We start from the raw sequence: 23783 nt of genomic DNA on the forward strand, positions 1-23783 counted from the left end.
ATCTGACTGATTTTAAAGTTTGCCAAAAAAGGATGCTGGAAGCCCATCTTAGTTTTTTCCAAAGCATTGCAGCATGATGAAGAGATAACTGTTGGCAGGGAAATCAGAAGGTCCAGTTCATATCTTGGCTTTGTTCTGTACTACTTTTGTGTCATAGATAAATGCTCTCCTTCTCTGACTTTAGAGTTTTCATCTATAAGATGAGGGGAGGCGGGACCAGCTGACTTCCCTAGGACTCATCTCTTTGGGAAGTAGTTTTTTTTTTCCTTAGAGATAGAAAGGACCACACTAGACCACCCCCTTATTTTGAGATGAGGAAACTGGGATCAAAATGTACAAGGGACTTGCCCAAATTATACAGGTAGTGTGCGCCAAAGATGGGGTTTGAACCCCAGTTCCCTGGCTCCAGCATAGAGTGCTCTTGCATCAGATCCTATTGGGTTTTTCTTGGACGGCTTTCGTAACAAACCTGAACCACTGGCAACCTTCAAAATGCTTCTCAAAAGACAATTTCTCCCAGTCCTTTGCAGGGGTTGGAGCAGAGGGCAGGGAAGGATAGAGAGGGAGCTGTCTGCAGATGTGCCACATTGCCAATAATGGCCAGGTATGGCCAGTTTAATGTTTTGATCACTTTCTCTGATTTTTTTATTCTTTTAAAAAGATTCATTGCTGTATGGGATGGCTGGGAAGGGAGAGGGAGAAATACTGGAGGGGGGGATATGTGAGATATGAAAACACTTAATAACACTTTGCCCGGAGGTGGAAGATGGAAAGTTACGCATGAAGCAAATAGTCTCCTATACTGTCCTCTAGGACTTTATTGTTACTGAGTCATTTCTGATCCTTCATGACTCCATTTGGGGCTTTCTTGGCAGAGCTATCAGATGGTTTGGCATTTCCTTCTCCAGCTTATTTTACAGATGAGAAAACTGAGGCAAACAGGATTAAGTGACTTGCCTAGGGTCACTCAGTGCTCGAGGCTAGATTTGAATTCTAGTTTTCTTGACAATAGGCTTGGAGCTGTATATATTGCTCACAATAGCTTTACAAGACCATAGCAGGTCTCATAATTGAATGTGGGAGGGTCATGAAATTATGATTTATTATCAGCAAATATTTGATTTGTTTGCCTACATACCCAGGGTCACTTACAATTTCTTGGGGGAAAAGGAGTTGGGAGTGGACAAAGTTTAAGAAGCCCTTCACTACACTACCTCTCTACCTCTCTAGGACTATGCGATATATCTATGTGCATACCTTTACTTATAGAAGTATGGATATATATATATATGAATATTTCTCTATAAACATGTATTTATATACATGAATACATATTTCTATTTCTCTATAAAAATGTATGTATATATATACACACATATTTATTATTATGTTAAGTCATATTATTGTTAAATTAATACTAACACATTATTATGTTATGCATATATAGTTCTCATTTTAGTCTTGGGGATTCCACTATAGATCTGCAATGGGGCAGGAATAGAGTGGGAGACCGAATCCTCACAATATTCCATGAAAAAGCAAGGAGCGGCTTGGGCTGACAAAGATGGAGCCAGAAGAACAGGAATGATGATGGGCTGGGGACCAGAGCCCAGGAGGAGGATGAAGAAGAACTGTATAAAGGGAGATGCTTAGGTGAGAGGTAGACAAGGAGCCCCCTCTCTACAAAATTCTACCTTAGTCACTACTTCTGGTTGGTGGTTACAGCCATGGCCCCACATGGTCATGAGGTCATTAGGACTGGGCTCCCGAGATACAGGATGCAAGGTACCAGGAAATGAGCGTTGCTTCTTACCTGGAAATAGGGGTTTACTATGTTTTGATTTCTCCCTGGTAAGAGTATATAGCCAGTGGGGTTTCCCCTTTGATGTGCATCTGTTATTTTCCTGGACAAAGTGCTAACTCTAGGATCTGGGTGGTTCTTTGGAACGCCGGGCCTGGTACAGCTTGGTCCACGGCGGATTCTTTATACATCTATATAGTCAAAATATAGTTCCCAAGATTAATCTTTACCTTTTTAGATTTCTCTTGAGTTCTATATTTGTAGATCAAACTTTTTGTTAAGTTCTGGTTTTTTCATCAGAAATAGATGAAATTCGCTTACTTCGTTGAATGTCCATCTTCTTCCCTGGAAAAAGATGCTCATTCTTGCTGGGTAAGTTATTTTTGGTTGCATACCAAGTTCCTTAGCCTTTCGGAATACCATATTCCACGCCCTTCGATCTTTTAATGTGGATGCTGCCAGATCCTGGGTGATCCTTATTGTGGCTCCTTGATACTTGAATTGGGTTTTTCTAGCCGCTTGCAATATTTTTTCTTTCACCTGAGGGTTCTGGCATTTGGCCACTATATTCCTTGGTGTGGGCTGAATGACTGATTCAGACAGGTGGCCTGCCTTCCCAGCACCACCCCGACTCCAGCTGCTCTGATGTCCTTCAGCACACGCAGGACTCTGGTGGCTGATGGGATCCGAGGGACCGGGTCCCCAAGAGTGCTGGCTGGACCCCCAGAGGGACAGACACTGCTGCCAGTGTAGACATCGAGTAGGCAGCGTGTTCTCAGAAGGACGCTTGGGCTGGTCTGCTCTAGTGCCGTCCCCTTCCCTCTCTACTAGACACTAGGTACTAAAATGAGCTTCCCTCGGAGAGATGCCAGGGGCACAGGGTATAATGCCATCTCTAAAGTGACTCAATAACACAACCTCCCTGCTCCTGGAGAGGGCAGAGAAAGACATCACCACAGCAGAGAATAACCGTCAGTGGGAGTTGCTGGGCCCCCCCTTCCTCTTGCAGCTTCAAGGACACGCGGCCTGATTGCCAGGAGATTAGCGGTAATTTAGCTGCATTCGCCATGTATTCACCATCACAGCTTGGGCACGAGCCTCTTGATAACCTGTGGTCACACAGGCTCCCACCCGCCCACTCGATGTACTGCTATTGCCCTGAATTACCTTAACACAAGGTGAACATTACCCAGCAAGTGTACGGTGTGTGTGGGGGGCACGTGTGCTCATGGAGTTACGAGACTGGCTCTGGGGCAGGGGATGGGAGAGGATGCTAGGCTGGTCTCTGGGGGTGGGGAAGCAAGGGGAGCCTTGGGTGGGCACGGACAAGAAAAAGGCGCACGGAGGATTGGCTAATGTTCAGAATTTATAGTGAAGGCAGAAAGAGACTTGGAATTTGTATGGGGAGGAGAAGGAATATAGTAATTTCTCTTCTTGTTTTTAAAAAAATATTTGTGGGGTCAAGGAATATCAACTGGAGAGGTGGAAGACGCCGTTCTCCAATTCAAACCCATCATTTTATACACGAAAACAGCGAGGTTCAAGGAGGCAAGTGACTTATTCAGGACCACATGGGTATCAGAGACGCAGCAAGTGCTCTTTCCACCAGACCACGATGTTTCCTTTCTTAGCATCCTGTAATTCTTTCCAAACCGACTAATTTTCCAGTTCTATCAAAGCGAGGGCAGAGGACAGTTTTTGTGTTTTTAGCCTCTGGACTATAAAAGCCCGTGGGTCTGATTTTGATCCCATCTCAGGTTCCCATCTCCCTCCTCTCTCTTCTCACCTGGCCCCCAGCAAACTTAGCTTGGGGGCGTGTGTGTGTGTGTGTGTGTGTGTGTGTGTGTGTGTGCAGCTCCCTCCTCCAGCCCGAGGCTCCCCACCACTTCTCTCCCTCCATGCCCAGATTGCCAAGAAGAGTGCACCAGGTGGCAGTTTTTGCGAGATGAGCAAATGAGTCCTGGAGGGCCGATAGGGACGAGCCTGGCTCCTTCTGCTGCTGGCCTGAGCCGCTGAAAACTAACTTCTCAGGGACCGAGAGGCAACACCTGTGCTCTGGTGAAAATGAAGGTGGGTGGGCAAGGAGGCAACTCGGTCCTTCAGCTCCCCTATCTCTAAGTCTCTACTTTAGGGACTGCGGTCAAGTTTTAAAAATAGAAAAGCTGACGACAGAACAGTTTCCTGCCCCCAAAGTTTTACTATAGTAGAACACGTATTTTAAATGGGGTCAGGACGCATCTTACACCTGACATCTCCATTTTGCACAGATGAGAATAAAAGTGGTTGTTCAGCAGTGTGAAGGCACCTCCCAGCGCAGTGTGAACACACCTCCCAGAGGGAGCCGAATCCCTGTGTCCACTCAGAGAGAACCTTTTGTTACCCTGTTCTGCCATTCTACTCCAGGGAGGACGGGGCAGGTAGGCAACTACCAGGACAGGGAGAGTCACAAGCCCCCATCCCTCCGCAACTCACCGTGGCATTGACCACAAGCTGATAGGCTTGAGTGACCTCGTAATCCAGTTCACGAATCACAGTGACGATGCCCCGGGCACTGTCGATGGCAAAAAACTCCGAAGGTGGCTGGAAGGAGTAAAGGACGCTGCCCCCTGCTCCCAGGTCAGGGTCTGTGGCGTTCACAATGAAGATGGGTGTTCCCACCGGGGTGTTCTGGGGAAAGGAGAAAAGCAAATAAAGGATGAGTTGGAGTGAACAGAACAGCTGCATCTATCAGTGACTATTCCCCCAAAGCCCATTAGCTTCATCCCTTCAACCAACCAAACCAAAGGCTTTGTCATTTTTATTCTGAGTGGGTTCAAAAGACTTTAAAATGCCATATCTATTTTTTTATGATGGCCTCCTGGTAGCCGTAACAGTCCCCGAAACAGTGATCGTCATGCTTGCCCCGGAGTTCCATATTCATCCTCAAGCCCCTGTTTCTTGGCATTGCTCATCAGTCAAGATTGGACCACTTCCGGGAGCAGAACGAGGGAAACCGGGCACCTGTAATTTTCTAGGAGGTGAGAGGTCAGAAGCAACAGGATGCTCTCCACTTCCTCATCCCCTCTCCATTTGACCCATGTCCCTGGGAGACTTTGATGATCAAACATTAGAGATAGAGATTTGGCACATTCATTTCTTTAATTATGGAAAAATTTCGTCTTATTCTTTATGAGAAAATGAAGACAGAATCATGTCCCTAGCTACCCAAATGATGCTAGTTTAGATGACCTCTGTGCCCCTCAGACAGAGGTCTGGGCCCTAGGATCATAAATGTAGAGATGGACAGAACCACAGAGAACAGCTGGTCTGAGGGCTCAGGAGGTTAAGTGTTTTGTCCCAAGTATCACAGAGGGAGGAAGCTCATGAGAGAATTTGAACTCAGATCCACAGTCTACAAGACGAGGCCTAGAATAAATTCTACATCCTCCTCCTTCCCAGATGAGGTTGAGGATCAGGACAGGGATGTTCACACAGCAAATTATTAACCACCTTCCTATAAACCATGGCTTCTTAACCTGACATCCATGTACCCACAAGGAGTCAGAAAATAGATTTTAGGGAGTCCCTGATGTTGGATGGAGAAAAATAATACCATCTTTATTTTTCATTGGGCAAGTGAAAATTAGCATTTTCTTTTTGAATGTAGGCAATAAAATGTGATTTTGAAAAGGGGTCTAGAGACCTCCACAGAGGTGACAAGCCCCTGCTCATCTCCTTCTTCAATGTTGGGTCAGAGGTGTGGCCCAGAACCTCTGGTGTTTATTGTCTTCTTCTACTTGAGCAGTCATCCCACTCAGGCACCCTGGCCAGGGTCCCCAAGATTGGGAAATTTCTGGCAGGAGGCTCAAGTGCTAAGGGACAAATTTCATATTTGGCTTCTGCCCTCAGAGCTGACTGGAGCTAGGAAAATTCTAAAGACCTGACTGTTTAGGCCCCTTGACAGTGTGGGAGAGCCACTAATTTCATTAGGAATCACCCAATTATTACTTTGAGGCATTGTTCTCAGGACCTGGGCCTCCAGCTTAGGCAGAGACAGAGGGACTTTGGGGGAGGGGGAGAAATGTCCCAATAGGGAACATAGCAATAAAGGTTTTCATCTCTAAAATTTTTGCTCTTAAAGGATAAAAAGTCAGATTGGCAAGAGCAGTGCCGTGAGATTAAACACAGAGGTTGGTTTCAGAGTGGCTCCTGGCAACCCAAGGATTTGGCCATTCAGAGGCAAAGAACAGAGTGACTGTGTGGTTAAATCCAAGCCAGGGCCTGGCTGTCTTGACCACAGTTATTAAGGAATGGTATCTTCTCTATTGGAGACCCTTTGCAAAATGCTTTCCAGTATTCTCCAGGTTCTTTTGATGGATGCAAGCTTGGGGTATGGAGGGGTTGAGGGTAGGAACAGAGGTGGGAAGGCCAGAGGTGTGGGCAGATCTTCCACAAAGTAGGACCGGTCCATCCCCGGTGTTCCAGACTGAAGCTGCTGCCATCTCCCTCAAGGATTCATCAGTGGTACATGGAGCCTCCCCCCCCCGCCCCATGCCATTTTCATTTTGCTAAGCTCTGGTACCCCGGCATCTGCTTCTGACTCAGCCATTTATGTGTGTGTGTGTGTGTGTGTGTGTGTGTGTGTGTATGTATACATGTGTATACACATACACATACATACACATATACATGGTAGAGATAGGGACTATAATCTGTGGTATTATGGGTACAAGGAATTTCCAAGTACCAGGGGGAGACAGAACCAAGATGACAGAATTTTCCAATCTCTCCCTTAAACTGCCTTAAATTCCTCTAAATAATGCTTTTAAACAAATTTTAGAGCATTAGAACACCCAAAAGGATGGAGTGGAACATTTTTCAGCTGAAGGAAACTAAGAAGTTCAGCAGAAAAGGTCTCTGGCAGCAGGGTGGGAGTCAGAGTCCAGTCCCAGTGCAGACTGTGCTAGTATAACCCCAGCCCCAGCTCAGACCCAGTGCAAACCCCAGACCCAGACTCAGCCCGACCTCTGAATTAACAGCAGTGACTTCTAGACCTCTCATCCAAGAGATACCAAAGAAGACCTAGAAGTTCAGCAGAAAATGTCTGTGGAACCAGGAGGTGAGCCCAACACACAATTGCAATGCAGGCTGTGCCAGTGTAGCCCCAGCCCCAGCCCCAGCTCTGGCCCCAGCCCAGCATAAATGAGATGGGACCTCTGAATCAGAAGCCTTCTGGACCTCTCTGCCAGGAGACACTAGGGAGGACTGGGAAGCTCAGCTGAAAGACTCTGTGGCACGAAGGTGGGAGACTGGCATGTAGTTCCAGCACAGGTCGTACCAGTACAGCCCAACCCCAACCTCTGTGGGCCCAGCATCAGCAAAGCAGGACTCTTCCTTTAGCACACTAGAGCTTACAACTATGAGACTCCTAACAGCTTCAGGGCAGAAGAATGCTTGGGGTCAGATTCCTAAAAGGATCTCTGAAAACAGATGCACAAAACCCCTGCAGCTTGGGACAGTCTACCCTTCACCCTGGAAACAGAAACCTACTTTAAAAAAAGAATCAAAAGTCGAGTAATAGGCTAGGAAAGTGAGCAAACAACAGAAAAAGTTTCTGACCATTGAAAGTTATTATGGCGACAAGGAAGATCAAAACACACACTCAGAAGATGGTAACAAAGTTGAAGCTCCTCCATCCAAAGTCTTCGAGAAAAATAAGAATTAGGATTTTCTTCCCTTTATCTATCAGTGAAGAATGGCACCTTCTCTCCATCTTAGAGCTTTAACTGCCTAGAGCTATGAGGGGTAAAGTGATTAGTTCAGGGTCACACAACTGTTATATACTATAGGTGGGACTTGAATCTAGCCTCAAGAAGGGCTCTCTCTCTGTTCTGTCTTTCTAGAAGAACTGGCTAATGGGAAATTAGTAACAGATATTTCTGGAGTTCTCATTGGTTTACAAATTATATAAATTACTCATCAGATCCTACAGTTTGGGTGTCAAGGTAGCTTATTTATTATATGATGACAAAAATAGGTCCCAGACAGCTAAGTAGTTTGCCATGGTCACACAGCTAGAAAGTAGATTATACAGCATCTGAAGCCAGGTTTTCTAACTCCAAATTTAATGCACTTTCCCAGTGCCATAGTTGCCTTAGAAATACACACATCTCACACTTACACACTTCTAAAACAATGCTTATAAATCCACCCAAACCCTGGTGAAAAGATTAATGAAACCAAGACGGAGGTGCAGCTAATTGTTACTAATTTTAAGTGAGTTATGTGCAAAAATGTTTATGGCAGCCCTGTGTGTAGTGGCTAGAAACTGGAAACTGAGTGGATGCTGGAGAATGGCTGAATAAATTATGGTATAGGAATGTTATGGAATATTATTGTTTTATAAGAAATGATCAATAAGAGACTTACATGAACTGATGCTGAGTGAAATGAGCAGAACCAGGAGATCACTGTATACAACAACAAGATTATATGATGATCATTTCTGATGGACACGGCTGTAGAGTACCAGCTAGCTCTCTGGAGGGCTTCAGGGTCAGCCAGAGTCAGGATAAATCAAAATCCTTGGTCTATAGGGGGAGAAGTGAAAGAGGCAGGCAGACTGCCACAAGGCTTGCCAAAGATGTCTCTTGGATTCTTGAGTCCAGACTCACCAGCCTCTCTCCTTCCAGTCCTGCCACAAAGTGACTCTCTGGTCCCTCTTTCTCTCTGCCCTCCAACCCTTGACTATGATTATCTTAACACCAAACATTCAGCAAGCACCCAAAAGTGAGAAGAGCCATTTATCCAAACATATGCTAATAGAGTCATTGTCTCACATCGAATAGGTAATTAACCTCAAGTACTTGGTTGTCTGATTCAAACATACATTTTTCAGAGTTTCAGCCCTCTACACAGTAGCTCTCTTCAACAATGAGGTGAATCAGACCTTGTGATGAAGAGCCATCTACACCCAGAGAGAGGACTGTGGGGACTGAGTATGGATCACAACACAGCACTTTCACTTCTTTTGTTGTTGTTTGCTTTAATTTTATTATTTTATTTTCTTTCTCATATTTTTTTCCTCTTTGAACTGATTTTTCTTGGGTGAGATAATTGTATAATTATGTATACATATATTGGATTTAACATTTATTTTAACATATTTAACATGTATTGGATTACCTGCCATCTAGGGAGGGGGTGGGGAGAAGGAGGAAAAAATTTGGAACACAAGGTTTTGCAAGGATCAGTGTTGAAAAATTATCTATGCATGTGTTTTGAAAATAAAAATAAAAATTTTTAACTGAGTGATTTTAACTGAGGTAGGAAGGACAATGAAATGTGCCACACAAAAAAAATTAACTGTGAAAGGGACTTACCCAAACAGTCCTATGTGTGACACTACAAGGACTTTTGTTTCTCTGGGCCTTATTTTACTTATCTAGAAAATGGGAAAAAAAAGTACTTGTACTATCTGCCTTCTAGGGCTGTTGGGAAGGGGAACATTTATTAAGTGCCTTCTGAGTGCTTAGCATTGTGTTGGTCACTGGCAAAAAAACCCAAAATACAACATTGAATGGTCACTCCCTCAGGGAATTTACACTGTAATGGAAATGGCAGTATACACATACACTGATGTGTACACATGCATACAAACACACAAATATATATGTAAATCTGCATGTACATTTTTATGCATAACTGTTTTTATACTAGATACATATATGTGTATATACATACAAACACTGCAAATACAATGTAACCTTGGGATAGGGAACAATGCAAAGGTAATAGCCAGAAAGGTTTTCATGCAAAAGCTGATGCTCAAACTGGAGAATGAAGGAAACTGGAAGAAGATGGAGGCAAGGAGTGAGGGCAGCCCAGGCAATGGCTGAAGATGGAGCATGTGAAGAGTACCAAGAAGCCCAGTTTGCCTGCATCATTCAGTGTGTGGTGGGAAATAGAATGGCATAGAAGAGAACCAAAAAGAATGAATTAAGCATTTATTATGTACAAAATACTACACTAAGCTCTAGGGATAAAGACAGAAAAGCAAGATAGTCCCTCTTCTCAAGAAGCTTAATGGGACGAGACAATTCTAGTACAAGGAAAAAACACAGGCAGGAGGGTGTCGTTACAGGGGAAAGGGAAAGGTCTTTTGGAGAAGAGGTCTTTGGAAGCAGCTCAGGCTTCCTGATCCAACTGGACCCTTTGAAGCAGTGGTTCTCAAAGTATGGTCTAGAGAATCCTGGGGATCTCTGAAACCCTTTTAGAGAGTCTACAAATTCAAAAATAGTTCTTATTTCCAATATGGAAAATGTCTATAAATATAATCCAGATAAACAAAAACGCTTTGGAGAGATCCTCAATAATTTTTAGTAGGATAAAGATACTGAAAACAAAAGTTTGAGAACCAACGTGGCAGAAGATGCTGAGTGAGTCCAGGACAAGTACAGCTACAAAGGATGCAAACTCAGATACGAGAAAGTATACATGAAATATACTAAATAGAAAACAGAAAAAGTATAAGAAAGTATAAACTAGATAAATTATAAAACTAGAAAAAGACTATATAAATTAGTTATAAACTAGAAAAAGACTATAAATTAGAATAGATAGATAAAACAATTCATTTTTATTAAAAGCCTCCTATATGCCAGGCACTAAGAATAAAGGTGCAAATATTGAAACGATCCCTACCAATGTGGAGCTTACATTTAAGGGCTGAAGTTCTACTCTGCTACTCTGGGTAATAACACTGGCCAGAGAGACAATAGCTCAGCTTGGGTAAGAGAAGGGTTCCAGTAGTACTATCTATAGAATAGCTGTTTTTGTTACATCATTCAGAGCCAGAACTGGGAAACTGCTCGTGACACACGGTGGAGGTATACCTGCAAAAATATATACACATATGCATATACGTACATGTACACATATAAAGGTACAGCTATATCAGGTACAGTGAATAAAATATTCAACCTGGGTTTAAATATGGTCTCAGATACTTACTAGCTGTGTGACCCTGGTCTACTCATTTAACCTCAGTTTCCTCACTTGTAAAATGCTACTTCTCACATTGTCCATCTTCAGTAAGTTTCCTTCATTCCCCAGTTTGATATCCCCTATCTCATAAGGGTGTTGTGAAAATAAAATAAGATAATATTTGTAAAGTACTTGGTATAGCATCTGGTATATAATAGATGCTTAATAAATGCTTTTTTCCTTTCTTCCTCCTTATACATACACATGGAGGTGGAATTCACTATTGGTGTTGGTGGTTGTAGCAGTAGTAAAAGCAGTATAGAAAGGGTGCATTGAAGATAGAGTTGGTATAAAAACCAAATCTATGACATTTATATGGAGTTTTTGTTTGTGAAGCACTTAGATCTATTAAACTGATTTTATCCTCACAATAACCCTGGGAAGATTTTATTATTATTATAATTTGACAAATAAGGAAACTGAGGCTAAAAGAGTTTAAGTGCTATGCTAAGGATCACTTAGCTAGCAAGTGTTTGAAGCAGAAATAGAACCCAAGCCTCCACCCCTAGCCATTCTCTCACCCAGCTACCTTGTAAGCCATTTATTTCCCTTAAGAAAGCGTTGAAAATTGCTTTTGTCTATTATTATTCACCTGAGGCTTCACAGTAGCACTTGGGGCTTGCCTTAATCTCAAAAATAACAACCTTTATGGCATGGAGAATAGAACGTTCTGCCATTTAAACTATGCATTGATTAAAAAGTAAAATTTCAAAGTCTTCCTAATTGTGCCTCCATTGTGTACCATGGACAAGTCCCTAGTTCTGGTCTTGAATAATGTCATGAAAAGAGTTCCCCTATCCACACTACTATTTTCTCTTACCATCTTCCTTTCCCTAAGCAAGCTGAGCCACTTGATCTCTGGCCAGTACCAGAAATCAGCCCCCCAGAATTCAATGCAAAACACTTCATCAACACACAGTTCATGCCATATGAACGTAGCCCCATAAGTCAAGATGGACATGTTTAGATTTCAGAGCAGTGTCAACCCCCTACGTTGCTGATAAATGGCATTCCTGATCACTCAGCATCCGACTAAACATAGAATCTGTCTAGAATTCTTAAAATGTAGGAGACTGGAAATGACTGTGAAAATATCAGATCTCATGAGGTGCAGTGCTTTGAGGATGGAAGGGTATGTAACCTGCTATTCTTGGTGTCATATTGGCTTTTCAATTATCAGAGAGGTTAAGTCAAAGCTTCAGGAAAATGGGATCAAGAAGGAAAAATTCTAGCTGAGGGTCTGTTATTGATTTTTCTGGATTGTAGAAAAAGTAGAATGGTATAGTGGAACAAGCAATCTCTGCAGAGTCAGAGAATCTGAGTTCAAATCCTAACTGACAATTATTAACTTTGTGACTTAATTTTTCTCTGCTCATTTCTTTCATTTTTAAATGCATAAAATAAAATACATAGGATTATAAAAGAAACTATATTGAAATATAGCAATCAGATTAAAAAAAAAACAAGTTCACTGACTCCCATTATGAACCCTTGGTCATATGAACCCTCTTTCCATGTAACTTGGAAAAGATTTCTAAACTAGTCAGGCAAAGACTTACTCATGTGCTTTAAAGGAACCAGGACTAGTGTGAGATGAGGAGGAAAAAAATAATCTGACTAATCATTTTACATTCTGAGGACCTACTATGGAGAAGGGTTGAGAAATGGCTCCTCTTGATTTGTAAGGCCATTGCAGAAATCCATTAACTAATCCCCTGGGGGAAGAACCCTGTTCAGAACTGACTATAGTGATCCTGGTGAATGATAATGAGGGTCATGGCAGTGAGGGACTATGGACAAAGATATCATGGAAGCAGAATTTGGAGTTCTTTAATATTTGATTAGATCTAGGAGGAGATAAAGAGGGATGGATGAGAAAATGATGGCACTGAGGTCTAAAACATGAAATAATGCTGGTAGTACTGACAGAAATAATAGTCAGGAGTTCCAGCATAGAGTGAAGGAAAGATAATTAAATCTGGAGTTAGATAATCTGAGTTTGGCTGCCCTTTCTGAGCTGGTACCTGTGTGGCAATGGATAGGTCACTCCAGTGCTCTGGTTCTCAGATTAAAAGGGATGGAAATTGGAATAGATGGCCCCAAGGTGGCTTGAAGTCAGGAAGATCTGAATTAGGGATAAACAAGTTTTTGGTGACATTTGTTCATGAATGAGAGGAGTCAGGATGGTGACTAGATAAGGTAATAAAGAGACAAGAGAAGAGAAATTTTCATAGTAGGAGGAGGATCTCAACAAGCTTATAGGAAGGTGAGGGGGGAAATGTGTACAGAAGGAAAAGCTGAAGTTGCAAAACTGAGAGGGGAAGACTGGGATTGGAGCTAGGTGGTGATACAGTGGATAAAGCTTGAAATCAGAAGGACTCATTTTCCTGAGTTCAAATCTGACCTCAAACACTTTCTAGATATGTAACTCCAGGCAAGTCACTTAATGCTATTTGTCTCAGTTTCCTCATCTATAAATTGAGCTGGAGAAGGAAATGGCATTATCACTCCAGTATCTTTGGCAAGAAAATCCCAACTGGGGTCTCAAAGAGTTGGCCATGACTGAGATAAATGGACAGTAACAACTCATTCTTCAAAGCCTAACTCAAATGTCATTTTTCCCCATAAAGCATTCACTTACAATCTCCAGAAACAGAAGTGTGCTGGCAAATGTTTAACAATGAATTCTCCAGAAAGTACACAGGACCCATGTTTACATTTCATCTGTATTATCAGCACTTTCTTAAGTATAGCCATTCAATAAAACAATTAATCAGGGCCTGTTTTGTAGCATTTGCCAGAACAGACTTGCTCTGCCTTGGGTGGCCAGGAGGCAGAGAACTCAACTCTGAGTCAGAAAGACTGCTAATGAAGTGGTTGGTAGCCAGGCAGACTCAAGACCTGGATATAATCATAGGGAGAAGAATAAAATCACCCCAGAAGAATGGCTGTGCGGTTCCTTTTCAAGTGTCCCCAGACACCCCTTTTAACATGCAAATCCTCTCAGGTCTCTGGCAATTATCAGTATGCATGGTGGTGATGAAGTGTGAGGGAGAGGGAGGGCAGTGAATCAGACCCTTTGATTATTGTACTTCTCACAGTCAACCAGATGAGCCAGGAAGAGATGCATGGGCTAGACTGACCCCTATCTTCCTATCCAAGGTCAGGGAGACCATCATATGAAGGCTGGGGGCTACTCTCTACTCTCTGGTATTTGTCCTGGGGTCACTGAGACTCTATCTTGGAAGGCTCCAGGGCAAATCACTGTCATGAAAAGTGGGCCAGATGATCCTCTGCGGCTGGGAAAATCTCTTCTCTCCTCCTCCCCAAACCCCCTTTCCCATCCTCCTTAGCATCTTCCATCTACATAGCCATTGCGGTTCTTGGTACTGACAGTAGCTTCAGATCCTTATTGGCTACAGTTGAGGATCTGAGGTCAAAGTCTACCTCAGTCTTTCTAACACAATCCCAGATAAAGCAGGCTCTGAGTATCCTGCTTTATTAAGTTACTCTTTTAGTTCATTCACTCATTTATTCATTCAAGAATCATCCATTTAAGCACTTACTATGGCCCAGACACATTGTTAGTCCCTGGGGATAAAAATAGAAAAAAAACACCAATCTTTGTTTCCAAGGAGCTTACATCCCAATCAACTGAAAAATACAATGTGTGTGTGTGTGTGTGTGTGTGTGTGTGTGTGTGTGTGTGTGTATAATAAATATAACAATTTTGGAGGTGGGGCAGCTGGGGGGAATCAGGATAGGATTTTTGTAGAAGGAAGCACTGGAGTTGAGCCTTGATAAAGCTGGGGATTTTATGAGGTAGAGGGGAGTAAGGACAGCTTTTCAGGCAAAGGAATGGAAGGAGAGGGTGAAATGTTATACACAGAAGTCACTGTAGTAGTACCTTTGATTAAAAACACCTGATATTTAAGAGCTGCTAGTAAGCAGGGCTAGGTGGCAACATAGTGCATAGAGTGCTGGGTCCAAAAGACTCCCCTTCCTATTTGCCTCAGTTTCCTCATCTGTAAAATAAGCTGGAGAAGGAAATGGCAAACCATTCCAGAATTTTTGCGGAGAAAACCTCAGATGGGTCTTTGGAAAGTCAGACATGACTGAATAGCACCAAATGAGAAAGGCCACTGAGAAAACCAGGAGGGACATAGATAAGCTAGAGTGTGCTCATGAAAAGGTAATGATAACAATAGCATTCATCTAGCACTTTGAGGTTCATAAAGCTATTCACATATATTGTCACAGTGAGGTAGTACTATTATAGACCCATTTTACAGCTGGGGAAGTCCTTAAGGCTTGAGCTGGGACTGAGAAATGGGGTGAAGCTAGGATTCAAGCTTGTCTTCCTGACTCCCACGTCCATCACTCTAACCACTGCACCATCTAGTTGCCTCCTTGGGAGACCAAGATGGTAAAAAATCTTGAAAGTATGCCTTACTTCAGCATTGGCTAGAAAACAAAACAGAACATATTATTTACTCTGGAGAAAATTGAAAGGTAAGATAACTACATTCAAGTATTCCAATGGTTGATGAGAGGAAAAGGGATTTGACTTGCTCAGTCTGAGAGGTAACAATTAGGACTGTTGGGTATAAATTAAGGGGAACAGAATTTGGCTTAATCAAAGGGGAAAAAACTCCTAAAAATGAATAGAAAGCAATCCAAAAATGGAATAAAATGTCTCAAGGGGGTATTGGGATCCCTACCATTGGGGGGCATTTAAACAAAGGTTAGATGGATCACTTAGTAGAAATACTGTGAGAGTGATTCCTCTGAAAGGTTGGGTTGGTCTTTTCTACCTATGAAATTCTATGATCTTATAAAACACTACTGTTCTTCAGGGCCTGCTTTAAAGTGGGCCACCTTATGCATTTGAGAGAAAAATAAATCTTTTTTTTTGCTTTATTCCTGAGGTGACAAGGGAATAGACTACTGGAAAGTTCTGCTGTGCTAGGAATCTTATTCGTTAATAATAATGATAAATAACCATACTTCTCACATGCAGTGTGAACGGCATTATACTCTGGGTTTTGGAGGAAGGGACTTGGTGTGTTCAGTAGAGCATTAGAAATAGGGACAAACACTTTGTAGGGAGGGAGAGAGGGTATGAGGGTGAAAGAGAGAGAGGGAGAGCTCCTTAAAGAGAAAGGCAACTAGAAGGAGATAAAGGGTGGCTGGGAGGAAGGAGGGGAGGAGTAAAGAAAGAAAAGAAGAGGAGGTGACAGTAAGAAATGAGAGAGATTGGTAGAGAGCAGGAGAAATAACCAACAGTGAGAGCAAGAGTGGAATATAGGTGAAAAGGAAGGAGAGAAATGGAAAATGATGGAGAGAAGACTAAATGGAGAAAACAGGAATGACTCACATTATTAAGTAATTTATAATTCATATCATTTTCTCCTTTGACAGAAAGACAACCCTGCTTGAAGGAAAGAGCCAGATTGGAGACCAGAAGAACTGGGATCCTACCTGATTCACTTACTACTTGTGTGCTCCTGAGCAGGTTATTCCCATGCCTCAGTTTCTATGAGACTCAGTTTCCTCATCTAGGACTTATATAGCACTGGATTACTGAGAGGCTAAAATAAGACCAGAAATGTAAAATGTTTTTAAACTTTAAAATTCTATATGAATGTTAGTGATATTGTTGTTAGAGATACCCTGTGAAGTAGATGGCAATATATGTGTGTATGTGTGTGTCTGTGTTGTGTGTGTGTGTGTGTGTGTCCTATTTTATTGGCAAGGAGACAAGCTCAAAAAATTTCTCATTAGTGATATTATTACTAATAATAACAATATACTATTCTAAATTTAACTCTTCCTTACATTATCTGATTTAGTCCTCATTGCTTACATTTATGTTCTGCTTTTCTTGGGGTTATATCATCTGATCATTTTGACTTTATAAAGTAGTATAGGTTGGTCCCATTTTATAGCTGAGAAAACTGAGAGCTAGAGAACAAAAGTGACTTCTCAAAGTCACACAAAGTCGAGGTGGGACAGATTTTGATTGGAACCAGTTCTCTTTTCAATGCCTCTTTTGAATCAAGCAACTTGTCCAAAGGAAACGAAGAAGCAGAAATGATAAAATATAGAAAGGAAGGGGAAACTCACAGAGGGAGAGGGAGTATTAGAAAGGCTCAGAGAAAATGAATCAAAAACAAAATATAAAGTGACAAAGAATGAAGAGACAAGAATATGAGAGAGAAAACACAAAAGAAGGGAGCCACAGACATTCTTCCATTTTAAAGGTGCACCCTGCTCCCCTCTTCTGTATGTCTACGTCTATGTCTCCATTTCTGTATAAAATCCCCCCTGAGATCTACAGCTACAGCTGAGACATGTTCATTGGAGGTACCATCTCTAAAGGCATGATGAATATTTATGAAATACATGCTAGATGCAGTTACAGTCTTTAATATCTTATGATAAAGCCTTTTCTAAAATGCATTAGTCATAAATTTCTGACAGATGGTGTTCTGCCGAGATGCAGGAGCATCAGAGAAGCTTACAAGAGGCAACAGTTCCTCTTCTCGAGGGAGTACAGGATCCCTACTACCCCATTTTCTAATCCATGGAGGTGCATGGAAGACCTCAGAGCAATCTCAGGGAAGTGGGGGAAGGCTGGTAAACTTAGCCAGGGGTTGGAATATCTGACTGAACTCATTAGAAACAGAGCCAATGGGGTACAGCTAAATGTTTAGAACTATAACTAGAGGATCTGGAACTGGAGTCTGGCTCTCTTAGACAGTACCTATATGACTATGGACAAGTCATTAACCTAGAACTTCAATTCCTTCATCAGCCAAATAAAAAGTCTGGATGGAGAAGTAATCTATCTCTAAGTCTATGATTCTATAAGCCTCTGGGGAAAATCCAGGAAATCATCCTGAAAATGTCATACATCTTGGTACAGAAAAGGGATGAGGTACAAAAATTACAGGATTTCAGTTATCTGGAAAAGAGAGCACTAATGCTAGTCTTTAAGACTATAGATTTTCTACAATGGAAAAAGTGTTACTATTCCCAGAGGAATGAGGAAATGACTTTCTATCTTAGCCAAAAGAAACTTATATTTTTAGATGTTGAGCCATAATAAAGGCAGGTAAGCAAGGCAAACAAAATGGAGGGGCATAGAAAAATAGATAAACTGTGACTCTCCTAACATATCACCTAATCTTCATGTGTCTTGGTCTCCTCAACTGTGTGTGTGTGATGTGTGAGAGTGTGTGTGTGTGTGAGAGGGAGAGAGGGAGGGAGGGAGGGAGGGAGGAAGGGAGGGAAGAAAGAAAGAGAGAGAGAGAGAATAATATCCCAAGGTTGTGAAGATTTTGTCTTCCAACCAGAAGACAAAATCCAATAAGCCTTAAGTCATGTAGATTCTTCCTTCCCAATGACTTCCACATTTTCTCTCTTTTTTCTACCAATACTGATCTAGGCAAAAAAGGACTTTATCACTTTATGACTGGATTACTGCAACAACCAGACTTCTCCCCCATCCATTCTGCTCTGAGCTTTTAGATTTAGCTTCCTAAAGTGTAGCTTTGGTCAGATAAAACTTGCAATAGCTTCTTGTTACTTACAGGGGAAAATCTATGGAGTCTTAATTTGAATAAGGCTCCTTATCTGACATCTGGCACTCAAGTCCTTGACCTTTAAAGGGTCTCTCACATGCTGAGAACTGTTCTCTTCCTTTCCCTTCTCCTACATTTTGCCCATTGTTGAACTGTCCTCATGTGCTTCCTGTTTCCTCCAGCCAATCTCTATTTGTTGACATCCTTCAAGGACCAACATAGATATCATCTCTTCCATGAAGCCTTCCTGGATTTTACATCTGGACCTGAACTCTCTCTTCTAGAACTTCACATGGCGTGTTATTTCACTTCTCTCTTAACACTTAACACTGTGCTTTTCATGCAGGAGGTTGTTAATAGATGTCTGTTGAATTATTTCCTCAATGACACTGTGAACTACCTAACAGAAAGAATTACATCTTATATTTCTTTGGGTCTCCCCTAAATTCCCCCATACCTAGTACAATGCTGATACCATAGGGAACATTCAATAAATATTAGTTAGACACATTAATGCACAAATGAATCTGGTGGACATCAGGTACACGATGAGGAAAAACCATGGCACTACCTGATGCAAGGGACCTTGGAGGAATCCTCCTCTTACTGTCACCTCCAGTGTGAATTAAGCACCAATGCCTGCCATGGGCCATGATCTATCGTAGGCAACTGATTCCCTTCTTCCAGGAGGCCTCAAGGAATCAAAACCAGTCTCACCAAGGAAGCGAATGTGGATCTTTGAGATAGAGTGTTGGGTCTGGGAGAATTTATGAGATTAGAAGAGCAGCCTTCCTAGAGTTGACCTGGTAGAGACAAAATTAGGGAAGGACAACCAGAGCTTTTCTAGGGTCATGTTTATAGGGGGCTGATTTCATAGAAACAAAAGGGCTTGATATATAGTTAGTAAAATGATTAAATTAAAGTTAGAAAACAGATAGATGTCAGGTAGGATGAGCTCTTCCATTCCCTTGCCTGCCCAGAAATGTCCATACATTGATACTCCATGGTCTCTGCTTCCTCCTGCCTCTTGCTCAACTGAGGGAAAGCTTCGTATTACTTACCTTTAGTAGTTTGTCCTGTTTCCCACATATAACTCAGTGTCTGAAGGAAGTTGAGACACTAGAAAAACTATTTAGGATTAATATCACTACTACTCTTCTGCTCCTTTCCCGGTCCCCCAAGCCTGATGAAAGGACTAACAGATATAGTCAATCTGGCTGCATCTATTATGGGGGATATAGGAATGGGAAGATTCAGAAGACGTACTTGCTCATTTCTCCTGCCATGTTGTAGTTCAGATTCTCTGAAACCTCTTCTCATTGATTTCCTACTTTCCAAGTTATATGTGACTGAAAAGTTAGTTTTCAAAGGACTATCAATGTCATCCAGAGGAAAGAGAATTTGAAATCCAAGATCCTGAGTTCAGATTCACACTCTACTACTTATTAGCTGGAAAATCTTAGACAAATCATTTAACATATTGGGCCTCAGTTTCCTTATCTGTAAAATGAAGGGATCAGACTAGATATACTCCAAGAAATCAATCTTATGCCCAGTCTTCTGTTTACTGGGAACTTTCAGTAACCCTTAGCCAGGGAGTTCTCATTCAAGATAAGACACTACCTTCAAACACCCTTAAAAATCATCTTCAGAATCCTTTGTATATTTTTTAGCAGTTCCTTTACAAAAGGTTCCAAATGCCTTCTCAAATATCCTCAAATTTATGCTCATAGCATCTATCTGAGCTGTCTGGGCAAAATCACCATGGGCTGGGCACATGGAGACAGATATAGGTGATTAGGATGCAGAGACATACACATAAGACTCCATTACAGAAGGCACATATCAAGGCTGGCAATCTGGCCCAACAGCTGGCTGAAGGTTAGAGGAGACGTGCAAAGGGAATAGAGAGGGACAAGTTGAGGCAGGAACTACAAATGGTCACTCTGGTGATGATACTTCCCTGGCACCTGCACTGGTTTAATCTCTGACCCTTCCCCCTAAAACACATTCTGTTTAATTCTTGATTTAGCCACAGAGATAGAACATTTCGTTAACTTTAGCATATATGTGTGTGTATATACATTATATGTATATACACATTATATGTATATACATATAAATCAGAGGTTTTTTTTTTAAGAACCTTGATTCTTGGTGGTCCAATTGTCTCTCAATTTCTTTATCTTCATTTTGAAGATGTCAAGAAAAAATTCAAGTGGGAGATGAGGACATAACCTCAATGTCAAGAAAACTTGTTGACTTTTGTCTTTTACAGCCTCTATTTCCCTGTCTTACTATCTGAGGGTGGAGGCAAATAGCAAAGAACTAACTTTAAAATAAAAACAAAAAAAATAATGTAAGAGAAGGCAGTAGGGATAGTAGAAATTACCTAATAAAGAGATCCGGAATCTAGGAAAGCTAGCTTCTATTTTTGACTTTGTCCCTAATTCACCATCTGACTTTTAAAGTAAATTAGCCTTTCAGTGACTCAGTTTCTCCACCTATAGGAAAGCACAATACTTATCCCACTGACCTTGTAGGGTTATTGTAAGAATAAAGAAAAGTAACAGATATGAAGAACTTTAAAAAATTAAAGGTGCTATATGCTATAAGCTATTTATATTTTCTTTGTTCCAAAATCTCTCCCAATTGATAAAGAAGTGTAGGAGGAACAAACCAAATCTTTATCATGCAAAGATTTAAATAAATTCTGTCAATCACAAAACCATATGCCACCAAAGACATAGGAGTTTAGGACTATTTTGACCAACCCCCTTTATTTTACAAATGTGGTAATCCATGAAAGAATACAACTATTCTCTCAGCTCACACACAAAATAAGAGGTAGGAACAGCATTCAGACCCTAGATTTTGGGATCTCCTCTGTGATTCAGCTTTACTTGTCCTGGGGACTCTTCTTCTTCCTAATTTTGTTTCACATCCAAACTTTGGAAAGAGGAACAAAGTCTTTTACAAATGCAGACTTTGTTTTGAGCATTTGACACCTATGGCTGAAACGACTGTCTTCACTGAATTTTTGAGTTGGAAAGGATATCAACAATCATCCAATACAGTCTACATATCACAGAATGGATGAAGAAGAAATGATTCATAGGATCAGAGAGCTAGAGCCTGAAAGGAATCTTAGAGGGCATCTAGTTCAATCTCCTCCTTTTACAAGTCAGAAAACTGAGGCTGGGGGAGGTTAAGTGATACCATACCACTAGGACAGCACAAGGGAAATATATGAATCCAGGGCCTCTGAATCTAAACTGGGTGCTTTAAGGTATGCAGAAGAAATGGCATCTCAGGACTATTCTTCTATTTTCCCTTTTTCACTTCTCTAAGGGATAGAATTCGTGACATGGTTACTTGACAAAAGGCAAACAAAGGAAAGATATGATGGCTGTCATGGCCTTTCTCATGGAAGAAGGATTACACTTGTTCTGTTGGGACATAGAGGAAAGAAAATGGAGGAATGGGTCAAAGCTGAAAGGGGAAGATTCAGATTTGATAGAGGAACAACTCCCTAACAAATTAAGGTAAATAGACGTCAAATGGGTTACCTGGAAAGCTAATGATTTCTCTTTCACTGGAAGTCATCAAATAAAGGTTGGATGAAGACTTATTGAAGGTACTGTGGGTGGGATTGTTGGCCAGGTGTGACTCAATGTCCCTTCTAAGTCTGAGACTTTATGGAGAGCCATAACTAATATGGCTGATTATCTGAGTGATGAGGAAGAAGGTTGCTTCTCCGTGCCTCGTCTATCAATCATATTGGGATGGACAGACTATAGAAAAGATCATGAAGAGGGCATCCCGAAATATGAGATGAACTGATGGTCCTAAGTAGGGAAAATGTGAGAGAGTAGACTTTAAGCTGGAAAATGTCTTTTAGAAACAGGGTAGGGACTTCCATTGTAATAGAAGGGTCCAGTAGAGAGCAATTAGTGAACCATTTTTGTCAGATGTCCATCACTGAGATGATAACATGTCCTTGAAATTGGGGCAAGTCAACGACCCAGTTTGATGTTATTGTCTGTCAAGTTTGACAAGAGATAGTTAATGAGGGTTACATTAATACTGCTACCAGCTTACTCGGTCTGGGGTCTTGGCTATATTTTGGGAATGAATGATCAAACTTACAACCACCATTAGTCATGTCATCCACGTGTAAGGCCTCCACACTCCCATTTCAGACTGTCTTTATAGCAATGGGGGAGTGGTCTGCCTTTTAAACTTCACCAAGAAGGATGCAATGGCACCAGCAATAGTTCAAGAGATTGAGACTGATCCTCCCAGCTTTAAATTTATGATCTTATAAACTTCATGGCATGTTAAATGGAAACCCAATGGAAAATAATATCACCCGAGTAACCTAACACCTGGCCAGGACATCTTGAAACGTTAAATTTCCAATCCTTTGAAAAATTATAGGGACAGCAAATAATTCAAATGGCGTAACCCAGGATTCATAAAGGCTCTTGGATCTGGAAGGCAACTTTCTACGAATGACCCTTTAGATCCAGATAAAGTGGTATGTTTCCCTAAGGGACTAAATTCTGGCTCATTATATATGAGAAGTAGGGCATACTGGTTCTGGCCAGGGATTCAGGGCTCTACAGACATGGCAAACCTCAGTTCTCCACTTTTGTATTTTTGTCTTTGTATACTAGATGCTCAACAGTGCCCAGAACATAGTAAGCATCTGATTAATGCTTGTTGATGGGTTTATTTCCCTTTGTGGGGTAAGAAAGAGGTAGTTAGGTGGTACAGTGGATAGAAAGGCCAAGGATCAGGATAACTTGAGTTGAACTTTGGCCTGAGACACATAGTAATGATGTAACCCTGGGAAAGTCATATAACTCCCCTCAGTCTCAATTTCTTTATTTGTAAAATAGCTATAATAATAGCTCCTTTCTCCTGGGATTGTTGTGAGGATCAAGTAAGATTATCTCTTTAAAGTGTTTTGCAAACCTTAAAGCACTATACAAATGTTGATTATTATTATCATCATTATCAATTGTCATTACTATTGTTACTACCAATAATAACTAGCACTGGCTCTCAACAGTGAGAGGGGGAATGACAAATGAATCCTTTCTTTTCAACCTTTTCAAAGAACTGCAAATCTATCGTCTCTGGACTGGTTAGAAGAAGGCTGATCTTGATGGTCAGGCCTTAAGATCTTAGCACCTTATCAAATTGCTGCGTGAATGGCTCATATGGAAGTCAAGAGGCCCAGGCTTTTGTCTAAGCTGTGTTACTAACTGCGTGACTTTTGGCAAAACATTTTTTCCTTCAGATTCTTCCAGTGTTCACTGAGCACCTTGTCCAGTTCTTTTGGGAGTTGTCATTAGGAAGTCTTC

At 41.4% G+C, this 23783-nt stretch overlaps 1 protein-coding gene across 1 annotated transcript in view; it reads right to left on the bottom strand.

Annotated features, from left to right (window-relative positions):
* Positions 1-23783, bottom strand: part of LOC127546967 (cadherin-23-like) — a 221618-nt gene that overhangs the window by 99291 nt on the left and 98544 nt on the right. The window contains exon 4 of the mRNA XM_051973839.1: positions 4274-4468. Coding sequence (XP_051829799.1) covers positions 4274-4468 — 195 coding nt within the window. The remainder of the gene's footprint in view (positions 1-4273; positions 4469-23783) is intronic.

This window comes from Antechinus flavipes, chromosome 2 (genome assembly GCF_016432865.1).
Source record: "Antechinus flavipes isolate AdamAnt ecotype Samford, QLD, Australia chromosome 2, AdamAnt_v2, whole genome shotgun sequence".
Lineage (NCBI taxonomy): Eukaryota > Metazoa > Chordata > Mammalia > Dasyuromorphia > Dasyuridae > Antechinus > Antechinus flavipes.